The 13,332-nt window shown below is 48.4% G+C and overlaps 1 protein-coding gene across 2 annotated transcripts in view; it reads left to right on the top strand.

Moving 5' to 3' along the window:
- The first annotated feature begins 4,619 nt into the window (after positions 1 to 4,619).
- HGFAC (HGF activator) overlaps positions 4,620 to 13,332 on the top strand; it is a 724,616-nt gene continuing 715,903 nt past the window's right edge. The window contains exon 1 of one of the 2 annotated variants that reach the window (XM_086964147.1): positions 4,620 to 4,936. In XM_086964147.1, the coding sequence (XP_086820273.1) occupies positions 4,871 to 4,936 (66 nt within the window). In that variant the 5' untranslated portion in view covers positions 4,620 to 4,870. The remainder of the gene's footprint in view (positions 4,937 to 13,332) is intronic. The other variant, XM_086964148.1, reaches the window with a different exon arrangement.

Genomic DNA, 13,332 nt, shown 5'->3' with positions numbered 1-13,332 from the left:
CTTCATCAAAAGCCCAACTTGCTCTCCCCAAACCATCAAGCCTGAGGATGCCTCAAAGAAAGCAACTGAGTTTGCTTTATTCTTCGATCAAAATGTAAAATCTCTGGTGGAACAGATCACCCACCCCACCCCCATTGAGGAGCGAAAATCCTTAGTCACTTGGCAGAACATTGCCGCTGTCTCGAAGGATGATCTCCTCAAATGCATCCGCGAAACCAAACCCTCCAACCATTCTTCTGACCCCATACCCAGTGGCATCGCCATTGATTTCTTTACTAACACTCTCTCCTACTGGATCAGGCTAGTCAATCTCTTCCTCAGTCAAGGATCTCTCCCAGTTGTCCTCAAAAAAGGACAGGTTAACCCCCTTCTAAAAAAAACATTCTACAGATGCAAACGACCTCAATAACTTCCGCCCTATCACCAATCTCCCTTTTCTTTCAAAGATCACAGAAAAATGAGTTGCAAAACAACTTGACCCAACACATTGTGGACAATAATCTCCTTGACATGTTCCAGTCTGGCTTTATTCAAAATTGCAGCACTGAAACAGCCCTGCTGGGAGTGATCAATGATGCGCTGCATATTCTTGATTCGGGGGAATCGTGCCTTCTGATTCTTCTTGACCTCTCTGCAGCTTTTGACACTGTCAATGACAACACCCTCCTTAACATTCTTCTACAGAGAATGGGTGTGGAAGGCAGTACTCAAATGGTTTGCCTCTTTCCTCTCGGACAAATCCCAAATTATCAAGATTGCGAACAGTCTCTCGGCTCCACTGGTGGTTGGTCAAGGCGTTCCTCAAGGTTCTATCCTTGCTCCCACTCTGTTTAATCTCTATCTGGAACCATTAGGGAACCTCCTAAGCAAATCTGGAATCCTCTATCATCTCTATGCGGATGACACCCAAATCTACCTCAAGGTGTCTTCCCCTCATGATCTCTCACTGCTCAACTCTACTCTCAACTGTATTTACAACTGGATGTTAGTTCACCAACTCATTCTCAATCCTACCAACATGGAATTCCTCCTCTTATCTAGCTCTCTCTCCCCGCCTCCTGTTCAATCCTGGTTGGATCAGTTGAATCTACTCAACAGTAAACCCATCATTGTGGACTGCTCTAAATCCTTAGGTGTCATACTTGACAAAAGACTCAACCTCATCTCACACATCAATTACATTGCCAAGAGCACACTTTTTCAGCAGCGCCTTCTATGGGGGATTCGTCGGTTCTTCCTGGAGAATGACCTAAAACCTTGGTCCAATCGCTAGTTCTCTCTAGACTGGATTATTGTAATCTCTTCTGACTGGCCTTCCCAAATCTCACCTCTCCCCCCTCAAATCCGTCCTCCACTCAGCAGCTCGCTTCATTTCAGGGTCCAAACGAAGTGACAACATCACTCCTATCCTGTCTTCACTCTGATGGCTTCCCATCGAGGCTAGAGCTATCTACAAAACGGTGTGCATCACCCACAAAGCTTTGCACTCTTCCTCCCCTCGCTATCTGGCAAATAAACTGAAATTGTCTGGAGGCTCAAGACGTTTTCGGAATGCGGAAAAGTTCCTTCTTGATCCCCCTCCTTCAAAAGGGAAAAATTGATGGCACAATCGTTCTCAGGTAATGCGGTGAGAATCTGGAACTCGCTTCCCCCTTCTCTCCGTGCCATCATCTCCATCCAGATCTTCAAAGCAGACCTCAATTCTCTTCTATTCCAATGACACTTTCAGAACTAATTCCCTCCTTCTCAGACCCCACCAGAAAGTTCTTTAGTCACTGTAAATTTGTCATATATATTTATATTTTGTTTGTACATCAATCAATCAATCAATCATCGCATTTATATAGCGCACTAGAGGGTCTCAAGGCGCTGGGGGAGAGGGGTCCGCTACTGCTCGAACAGCCAGGCCTTGAGTTGCTTCCTGAAGGTGAGGTGGTCCTGGGTCAGGCGGAGGTGGGTGGGGAGGGAGTTCCATGTCTTGGCGGCGAGGTAGGAGAAGGACCGTCCCCCTGTGGTGGCTCTTCGGATGCGGGGGACGGCGGCGAGGGCGTGGCTGGTCGATCGAAGCTGGCATTTGGGAGCGTAGAAGTTGAGGCGGCTGTTGAGGTATCCTGGGCCTTGGTTGTGTAGGGCTTTGCGTGCGTGGGTGAGGAGACGGAAGGTGATTCTTTTGTTGACCGGGAGCCAGTGCAGGTCTTTCAGGTGTCCGGAGATGTGGCTGCGACGGGGGATGTCCAGGATGAGTCATGCTGAGGCGTTCTGGATCCGCTGGAGTCTCTTCTGGAGTTTGGCGGTGGTTCCGGCGTAGAGGGAGTTGCCGTAGTCCAGACGGCTGGTGACGAGGGCCAGGGTGACCGTCTTCCTGGTCTCGGTGGGAATCCACCGGAAGATCTTACATAGCATGCGCAGGATGTTAAAGCACGACGAGGAGACGGCGTTGACTTGTCTGGACATGGAGAGGGAGGAGTCCAGGATGAAGCCCAGGTTGCGTGCGTGGTCTGTTGGTTTGGGTGCGCTGCCTAGGGCGGGGGGCCACCATGAGTCGTCCCAAGCGGCGGGTGAGGATCCCAGGATGAGGACTTCCGTCTTGTCTGAGTTCAGTTTCATGCGGCTGTTCTTCATCCATTCGGCTACCTCTTTCATCCCTTTGTGAAGGTTGGCTCTGGCGGTGGCGGGGTCGTTGGTGAGGGAGAGGATCAGCTGGGTGTTGTCGGCGTAGGAGATGATGTTGAGGTTGTGCTGGCGTGCGATGTCTGCGAGGGGGCTCATGTAGACGTTGAAGAGGGTTGGACTGAGCGAGGAGCCTTGAGGAACGCCGCAGATGACTTCGGTGGCTTCAGATCTGAACGGAGGGAGGCGGACTCTCTGTGTCCTTCCGGCGAGGAAGGAGATGATCCACTCCAGTGCCTTCTCCTGGACTCCGATGTTGCTGTGGCGTTGTACTAGGGTACGGTGGCAGACAGTGTCGAAGGCCGCGGAGAGGTCGAGGAGGATGAGGGCCGCTGTTTCTCCGTTGTCGAGCAGCGCTCGGATGTCATCGGTGGCTGCGATCAGGGCGGTCTCGGTGCTGTGGTTGGCCCGGAAGCCAGACTGCGAGGGGTCGAGGGATCTGTTTGTCTCGAGGAAGGCGGCCAGCTGCTTGTTGACGGTCTTCTCGATGACTTTTGCAGGAAACGGGAGCAGCGAGATGGGGCGGTAGTTGTTGAGGTCGGTGGGGTCGGCCGATGGCTTCTTGAGTAGGGCGCTGAGTTCTGCGTGCTTCCAGCTCTCCGGGAAGGTAGCGGTGTCGAAGGAGGTGTTGATGATGTCCCGCAGGTGGGGTGCGATGACAGCGTCGGCCTTGTTGAAGACGTGGTGAGGGCAGGGATCGGTCGGAGATCCGGAGTGGATGGAGTTCATCGTGCAGACGGTGTCTTTGGTGCTGCTCGGAGTCCAGGCGTGGAGGGTGGTGGTGGGGGGCGGTGGTTCGGTCGTGGCGTTCGTCGGTTGAGTGCTGAAGCTGTTGTGTATGTCCGCGATCTTGTTGTGGAAGTAGGAGGCGAGGGAGTTGCAGAGGTCTTGCAAAGGGGTGATGTCGTTGTTTCCGGCGTTGGGGTTGGAAAGCTCTTTGACGATGTTGAAGAGTTCCTTGCTGTTGTGTGCGTTGTTGTCTAGTCGTTCCTTGAATGCAGTTTTCTTGGTGGCGTGGATGAGTTGGTGGTGTTTTCGGGTGGCGAGCTTGAGGGCAGCATGTTGTCCGGTGTTGGGTCTCTGCGCCAGGTTCTCTCGAGGGCTCGGCAGTTCTTCTTGGAGCTCTTGAGTTCGTCGGTGAACCATGGGGCTTTCTTGCTACCGGGTCTGCTAGGCGGGGTCCTCAGGGGGGCGAGCTCGTCTGCGCAGTCGCTGATCCACTTCGTGAGGTTGGTGGCCGCCTGGCTGGGGTTCGTTGTGCTGGTGGGAGGGTTCATGCTCAGGGAGGTCGCGAGCTGGTCGGCTGTGATCTTGTTCCAGCTCCTGCGTGCAACCTGTTGCTGGTGGTGGTGGTGGTCCTCATCTGGTGGTGATCCACATCCTGTGCTTCCGGCGTTTGATATTGTGTCCCTTTTGCCAGAGTTGTTTTGATTCAATGGCCTGCTATTTTTCGCCAGGAAGTTCTTTAGTCATTGTAAATTTGTCATATATATTTATATTTTTGTTTGTACATTCTGTGCTTGCTGTGTTAAATATTGTGTTCCTTTTGCCTGCGTTATTTTGATTCTATGGCCTGCTACTTTTGTTTTGTTCCATTCCTGTAACAGTTCTCTCATGGAACGTAACTGGTTCTATTGTACAGTGCTCTGACACCTTTGGGTAAGGTCCGCGCTTTATAAAAAAAATGCATTAAATACATAAATAAAAATTACAGATGTTTGTGCATTATTTAAATCTAGAAAATATTTCTGGTCGTTTCTTGTGTGTCTGTCCCAAACGTGAAACTTTCTGAGGGGTCAGTACATGGTCATGGTGAATAAAAAGCGTGGCTTATCTTGTCCTGTTGGCTTGGCACACATTCAACTGGAGGCAGAACAATAAACAGGAAACAAAGGGTTGTGAGAACGTGCTTGTGGCCTGTGCTTTGAAAGCAGGCTCGGGCCGAGGTTCTTGGCCAGTGCCCTTAAAGCGGATGGGAGTAGCGCCCCAACCCCTCACCCCAAACTATTAATAATTAACCTCGTGGGTGCTAGCTATTAACTGGGCATCTGTAGAAAACATTGGGAAAACAGCAAACCCACTGCAAGGCTGGCCTCGCGGACTCCGGGCCCCTTGCGAAAGACACAGTTTGAGCTGGTTACCTCCGTGTCAGCTCAGCAGATCTGAGCAGCTCAGTCCAGAATCCCGGCGCTCCCGCGGCATGGGGACCCGTCTGATCCTCGCGCTGGCCCTCGCCGCCTGCTGCAGCCCTGTCCAGGCTCCAACGGTAAGATGTCGTGCTTCCGTTCTTCTGGAATTGTGGTTTTAGTCTTTGCGTTGGCATAGGTGCCGAGTTTTTAGATTGACTTTGCGTGACGTTCCCATGGTTCCTGTGACATTCTACCACCAAAATGTGAGACAGTTCGAGTGCACCATTCTTGAGAGGAAAACCTCTCAAGAAAGTGAGGCTGAACACAAAGAAAGGCGCGTCACTCCTGACTGAGAGAAAACTGCATTTTGAATAAAGCAGAGATGTGCTTGCTCTGGGCGCCACAAGGGGCGCATGATCTGGACTGAGGAGGCGCTTCTGGTTTGGGATGGGCTGGCCGGTTGCTAGGAGCTGAGCCTTTGTTGATGTACCCTCTCCTTGTCAGGCTAGAAGGAGAAGCCCTTGCTGCAGTGAGCTGTGGAAGGTGAGGGGCTGGCTGCCCTGTGGGCCCACACTAGAGCACTGGAAGACTCACAAGGCTTTGAAGATCTGCATGAAGGAAGGCTGAACACTAGGCCTGGGCGAAATGTAAATAACACCGGCGTGAGCTGTGTAATTTCAGGAATTTTGCATTACACTACTTATGGGAAATTCCTAAAAATCATGCCATCACGCCACTTCTCGTGATTATGTGCCATTCTGCTTTAAAATATAGGGGCAGATTTACAAGCCCCATCCGCCACTTTTGCGTCACTTTTAACATGGCAAAAGTAGCGCAAGGGGCTTGTAAATCTGCCCCTTAGTGGGAATGCATGTTTAACTTCACTGTGAACGCACAGGAACAACAGGACGTGAGCAAACAATGTCATACATTCACTCCAGTACAGAGATCTGGGCCTAAATCCATCGTTTTTTTTGCTCATCATGTCATTTCAGTTTGAGCCCAGCCATTTGCAAATCAGTCTTGACCCTGCGCCCAATGGGAACAGTCCAGCCCAAACTGCTAGGCCAGGTTCTCCCTGGACTGGAAACAAGCATCCTTGGACCGGTTTCGGGCTTTCAGCCCTCATCAGCCACGCTAGATTGACTCCAGTGTGTTTCCACTATCAGCGCATTAATCACACCTGTGAAAATGTTTTTTAATACTTGTCACAACCTGCCTTCATCTGTTTCCGCTTGCTCTGGCCCTCCACGGCATGCCTCCAGAGGTTCGTGTAAACCGATGCAACGTTAGTAGCAGCTCAGCACACAATACTGCCTTCAGAAGTGAAATGCTGATAATGAACGGAGATTGTGGTTTGCTGATGTGGAAGACATGAACATGTGACTCCACACAGACCCGCTTCATTCAAAGTGGCCGGCCAGTTTCCTGTGGTGACCCTTCAAAACAAGTTTTAATCAGCATATACCATGTTTCACTTCTCTCGCTGCATTTTTGACAGCTCCAGTCTCGAGTTATTTTAAAGTATCCCATTCATAAACAATAACGCTTAGTCGGTACGCGTAGAGCAAATGCAGACTCATAAACCCGCGCGGATGACCTTGACTGTCTTGACCATGGCTATTGGACAGAACCACAGTATCCTTTGCTTGCAGCTTGCTTGTTTGTTTTCAGCGATGCTGGTTAGGTGCATGCGGCCTCGAGGCTGCAGCTGGCATTGGTTCACAAGGCAGGATTCAGCTCACCCCTGGCTTGCTGCGTTTCTTTTGCCCGCAGCGCCTCGAAGCGCTGCTAGGAGTTTACGAATGCGAGACGAATGCACTGTGGTGCAGTGATGTGGCTCGAGCACTTAAATACCCTAGTCTAATCCCTGATAGGTGATATTTGGCACGCCTGGTTTCTATCGATTTTGTTCCTGTGATTTAATGGCCTGGAGGAGGTCAGGGTCGAACTCAGACAGAAAGTCGGTCCAGGCATTAACGTTGAAGAGGCCTCATCTGCCAATCAAATAGCTAAAAAAGTGCCCCACATTTGCAAACGGTGCAGTTTTGAACATGTAAACACGCCCCTGTCTTTCCAAGAGCCGCCTATCAGGAGTTAGACTAACAGATTACAGGTACAGGTGTTTTCCAAGATATGACAGACTGCATTCATATGTGCTTATTGCAGACAATGTTTATAACAATATTGGGGAAATCAACTGTACAATCGTCCCACCAGCCCATTTTTGTTACGTACATCAGATTGTTTACTGTTCTAGCTTGTATGTATACACTTAGAGTCTATTATGTCCAATTTTTTACCTTCACATCTAAATTTAAATCTCATGGTCCCATGTAAAGTTCTCTATTGCCCTAGCATACCTGGTCCGTGGCATATAAAAATGCAAAACAGATAAATAAATAAATAGACACCGACCTCTTACTTGCAATTACATTGTCATGGTCGTGGGAACACACAAACTCACATGAGCTGTATTAACATAGTGTTGGAAGAACTCTACCTAAGTGCCCTCAGAAGAGTCATCTGGGTCTGTAGTATTATCTAGACACCTATTAATTCCCCTCCAAGACCCCAAATGATCTCCCTGTCCTAATTTCGTATATCGGTGACTACTCTCTTATATGTTTGCATCAATGGCGAAACACAGGGCTGCATCCAGTGACTAGCTATATAAGTCTTTTGGCTAACAGGAGGCCTGGAACAGCCATTCAGTGGTGTATACTTAGATATGTGTGTGTAGACCCTAAAAACATTGTTTTTTTGTCTGATTTCATCATATTCCCACTGCCTTTTGTAAATTTATATAACTTGGGTACATTTTGTGCAAACAAAAAAGTACATAATGTAGCCGTATAGACCCCTGCTGAGGGCTATACCAGTTGTCAAAGGCCCCAGTGGCGGCTCCTCTGCTATGGTGAAGGAGCGTCGCCCCACTGATTTCAAGCAGTGTGAGTAGCAAAAACATAAAATGGTAATAGCTTTCAGTTCTTATCATTTTATGTGTTTTGTGCTGCTTTGCAGGCGGGCGGGTGGTCGGCTGCTCTGCGAGCAGGGCAGTAGAGGAGTAGTTTGCCCACTCCTAAGTGCGCAATGACTGTTTGGTTGACCATCTCGGCCGCACAAACCAGTCATACACACTTTCCCCTTCTCCATGCAGGATGCATTACAGCCTGCATGGAGAAGATGCCCACCCCTCCAGCCCCTGGCTGAGTGCCGTGTCACTATGCTCAGACCAATCACAATGCTGCATTGCGATGTTGTGATTGGCTTAGGGGAGGGAGCCTGGCTGCCTGCTTCCTGTTCCTGTGTTGGAAGCAGGGGACGAGAAGCAGAGACGGGACCATGTGGTGGCAAGGTAAGTGTTTTTTTCTCCCTTCCCTCCACAATTGCGAACACTTGCAGAGTATTCTTGTGTACAGTGCTGGCTCTGTGGGTCTAAAGTGAGGGAGGTGCCCTTTCCATTCCCCCTCCTCTAAAAACCTATACATGATTGGGCTGCTAAACATTTGTTAGGCCAGGATTTAAGATGCAGCAACCACCAAAACCAAACACACCCCTGTTACTCAAGCCCTACTTCTGGACTCCTACACTCTATCATGTAGGAATTACCTCATGAAGGGTGTGACTCGACTAGCTGGCAACACTACTCATCATCCAGTTCTATGGACGTTACAATAGATATGTAAAAAAATATTCGGGATGGCCTCACACACCTCCCGGACCATATGTGGACACAAGCACCATAACAGGGCTTTGATTGCCCTTTTTTGTGTTTAATCATCCCTCTTCCAACAAAGAATAAAGACTAGCATGGTTTGGATGGTAGACGGTAGTTTATTTTATTGGACACTCTTTTTCCCTTGGTTCCCTTCTAATGACTCACTCGTAGCTCTGAATGAGGGGATCTTTCGCCATTAGAAGATGCTTTGACGAACGCGGGATGGCCAATGTTGAAGCCCGACACCCGGGGGGTGTGTGCGGCCATCCAGATTCTTTGGTTAACCTATCTTTGTAATGTCCATAGAACTGGATGAGTAGTGTTGGCAGCTAGTTGATGCACACCCTTTATGAGGAAATTCCTGCATGACAGGGTGTATGAGTCCAGAAGTAGGGCTTGAGTAACAGCATAAGTGGTTAACAGGATTTAAGATGCACCTGTTGACCGGCAGACCCCAGGTCAGGGGCCAAACTCCACTAAAAACTTAGTAGAGGTTTCCCAGCGCCCAGACATACCCACAAGAGTGGTGGCCATAGGCAAAGATCCAGTGATTTCTTGTGTTATGGTATCTAATAGTCAGTTCATTTTTGTGAGTCTGCAGATGATTATTAGAATACATTTAGCGATGCAATTCTGCAGAGGAATTTACACAACATTTATTATAATTTTGACATCTAAAAGCCTTAGTCCCTTTGTGTTTTTGACCCCTTCACTTAAATGTTTTTCCTCTAACCTTCTAATGTATTTGCCATCTCCAACTAGCCCTTCAGTCTTACTTCTCCTGATGTTTTATTATGGTCTATGTTTTTTGCCTGAGGTTTGCTTTTGGTTTTATTAAGATTTTCCTCTTGCATTACCCATTTATCTTAAACCAAGCTTCTCCAACGACTAGTTTGTGTGTTACTGGTAACTCTCCAACTACCTCTAAGTAGATCTCCTGTGTGCAGCCAAGCATATTAAAATAGAAGCGTTTGCTTGTTTGAATTAATGTATGCATACTAAAATTGAAAAGCATGTTTTTGAGACAAAATTGGGTGCTGGTTCAGACCTCATAAGCTGATGTTTGTAGAAAAATGTTTGAATTTCCAGAATATATTTCAAAGCTGATATTTGAGTGGTAAAAAACAAATAGAGAGGAAACTGTCAAAGTGCGTCCAATCTGTCTGCCTAGCTGAAGCCTGGATCTCTGTTGTCCTGGCACAACTGCGGTATTAACTTCCCTGTGCTCAAATGTTCTCTGTCACCCTAGAAGAAGCAGCCTGCACCCTGTGGTGCCCACTGTAAAGTACACAATCAACAAGCTTAAGTGTCTAGTCCTGCAGGGAGCCAATGTGTGCTGAACAGACTAACTATACTGCTCTTTAGTACGAAGCTGCTGCCTCAAGGAACTCTGGGGCATATTATCAAGAAGGGCGTTAAAATTATCGCCGCTTTAGCAGCAGGAAACTGCAGCTAAAGCTGCGATAATGGGCTTGATAATTTGCCCTTGAGATTTCCAATAGAAGCCCATGTTCACACCAGAACATGGGCTTCTAAAGCGGCGATAATTTTAACGCCGTTTCTTGATAATATGCCCTCTGTGTCAAAGCTCTGGCTGGCTTCTGTAGAGCTAGAGATACATGCCCCCGATTTGACTTGGCTGCAGTGCCTCAAAAGTCCCTCAAAGCTGTTAAGTTACTACCAGAGCCTCAGTGCCTGAGTACTAGAAGATTGCCGCATCCCAAGGAGGTCCCAGCATACTTCCATTGTGACTTACCAGAATGTAAGAACTGGATCAATGCAGAAGCCTGTCTGCTGCTGACACTACCAGAGGCCATACAATGGCTACCGTCAGAAGCCAACCTCTCCCCCTCTGTCTTCAGGATCTTGCTGAGCTGCCTGTGCCTGCGTGGCCGGAGTGGCCCAGCAAGGCCAATCGTGGCCGTCCAGGAGACCAGTAAACTATTTAGCTGACCCAAGTCAGAAAGAAACTCTATAGTAACAAAGGGGAGAGGCTGCACCTTCACTAACTCTGCCACACCAGAAATGGGGAGGCGGGCAGACTGCATGGGGTAGGACACCCTGACACATACTGGACTTTCAACCCCTGGCAGTCAAGTGCTGAAGGGGTTGTTCTTTGCCCAGCTTCACAGTGTCGTAGCAGGACGGACCCCGGGGCAGTAGAGGCAAATGGCCCAGCCAATACAGCTGTGACCCTGTAGCCCCTGCCTGCCCTGTGGTCTTCAGAATGTGGTCTGACATGGCCTCATTTGACGTTTGGCGGCTGACCTGCCAGAGTGGTGGTGGTCATCACCGCGCACCATATTTGGCGCTCTCCGCCCGTCTGGCATTGATATCTGTGACTTCAAGGCCGCACCTCTGAGCGGACTAAATATTTGCTGAGTGCTCAGCATGTTTCATGCAGTCACTAAGCAGACTTTAGTGCATTTCACAAAAACAAGCTCCCAAAGCTTGAGATTGTTTTCATAAAACAACACACTAATAACCCTGACACACTGGGAGTTTTTCTTTTTTTTCTGTTCCGGCCCATCATGCTTTCCCTAGCATTCATATAAGAAGGGGGAGACCAGAGGCATTTACAGAGGAGGGCTCATCCCCCTTATTTGCAAGTACATCCAAATACTGGAGCCCTACTCAGACATGTGGGCCAATTCTCCTATTCGGAAAAAAGCACAAGGTTTTTTGTTGTATAAGCCTCAGGCACCAGGGTTACCTCTTGGTGGCATGCTTCATCATTGGGCTCTTCCCGCTCCGCTGCGGTACAGGCGTGCTGCTACCTGTGACTAACACCGGAGCACTGTATTGTCTACACAAAATGATAGGGGATAGGAGTTGGAGGAGTTCTTTAGAGGTTAAAAATACCTGTCTGGTAGGAAAATCTTTTTTTATTCCATCCTCCAGAAAGTATGATTAAAACGGGGAAAAACAGTAGAAAGTAGAGCGTAGATGGCAGGTGAGCATGGGAATTAAGAAATATCACAAACTGCAATACCCCCAGAGTAGTGTACATGATCACCTGCCCATGCCATCTACCCTACATAGGATGACCACACGAAAGGTGAAAACTAGGATTATCGAACACCACAGTTGCTTAAGATGTGGCCAGGCAATAAAAAATATGTTCATCAATTACATGGAAAAGAGTCCTACTGTATAAGGCTACCAGTGGGTGGTACTCAAACATGTGTATGATGCAGCTCATTATCAGGGCCGGACTGACTACCGGGAGTTTTGGAATTCTGCCGAGCTGGGGGCTGATTTCACTGTGGTGGGGGCGGATTTCATGAAGTAGTGTGGCTCACTGGTTAAAGGCGGCAAACCCGAGAACAGGGGACGGCCCGGGACCAGGGTTCGATTCCCGGCGCGGCAGGTTTCTGGACCAGGGTCAGCGGACTCGATAATTCTCTCGCCCCGGTGCCCACTCTGATCAGCGATCACACTCGGCAACTCTGGGCATTAGCTTGCCTCATCTTCACTAACGGCCCCACCAGACCGCCGGGGATGCCTGGTCTCACCCTGGAGATACCCATTAAGGGACCATCTCTCAGGGAAGCCAGGAAGGGTTTCGCAGCGGTCGAAGCGCCTTGGGACCCTCCGGGTAAGTAGTGCGCTATATAAATGCCTATACATTTACATTACATTTACACATACATTTACATTCATGGAGACCTGCGTGTACTTCGAAATAATTAAAGCAAAACGAATTTCGTTCAGTACACGCAGGTCCCCATCAACGACATCAGCCACCAGCTCAGTAGCATTCCATAACGCCCGGTAGCCAGTCCGGCCCTGCTAATTATGAAAAGAGACTCTTGGAGAAAGAGCAACGATGGGTCAAAAAACTTAATACACACAACGTGGGTCTAAATGACAATATCCCATGGGGCCAGTTCACAGCATAAGCCCCTACTATATCAGTCCTTACGTCCTTAAATATGGGTCGCATGACAAAATAATGGTATGCTCGGATTGATTAATGGGGAAGGAGTACCTTCTTCTTATACACCAACATTTCAGCCTGTCGAATTATTCTGACTTGCCCTTTGCAGTTTGTCCTGTTCATTGTCTATCATGTTTCTCCATAGGATAAAAAATCATTTTTAATTTTTGTAGTTTTGTACCTTGTTTATATAGCTCTAATTCACCCCGATTTTGATTTTAATTTGTGGTAGTCCATGATTTATGTTCCTTCTACAGGACAACAGCCTGTAATCGCACGGCACTTCTTTTACACCCTGAATATGGCCAACATTAGACCATCCGATCCTTCCTACGTACCTGCCATGCGAGTTGTTGCTAGTAATCGGTAGACTGGAATCAGGGAATGGTTACATTCATCGCCGCCATTTGTGCTGGGTGCGCGGCCCATCCCCGGCATCCAGCAGCCAGATCAAGTCACACACTACTCTTGCTTGCTGTTAAACAAAGCATTCAAAACCCCGGCAAACAGGGCTAAACAGGTCATATTCAGGCGCCGTTGATGCTTTTTATGTGTATGTAGTGTCTCCTTTGTATGTATTGTCTTGTATAGTATGACACTGTATTGAGTAAGCCTCCCTTCTAGAAGCACGGGCCAAAACCGTATGAGGGTGTATTTAGTAATATGCATGACTCTCCATGCATATTACATGGCTGTGGCGCGCATAATTTCTCGGAATGTGCAATTTACCATGGCAGATTAATCCTCTGTTTATATGCTCCAGGTAACACAGAAAGTAACACCAAGTAGATGTATGGTTTTTTTGCGCATGCAGAGTGTGTGAAGTCATAACACACTGCAATTTCTACTAAGTTTGAGCCTGGAGTGGTCTC

Source organism: Lissotriton vulgaris, chromosome 3_2, assembly GCF_964263255.1.
Source record: "Lissotriton vulgaris chromosome 3_2, aLisVul1.2, whole genome shotgun sequence".
NCBI classification, from domain to species: Eukaryota; Metazoa; Chordata; class Amphibia; order Caudata; family Salamandridae; genus Lissotriton; species Lissotriton vulgaris.
The sequence above is the reverse complement of the archived record's forward strand: the minus strand, read 5'-3'. Positions and strand labels throughout refer to the sequence as shown.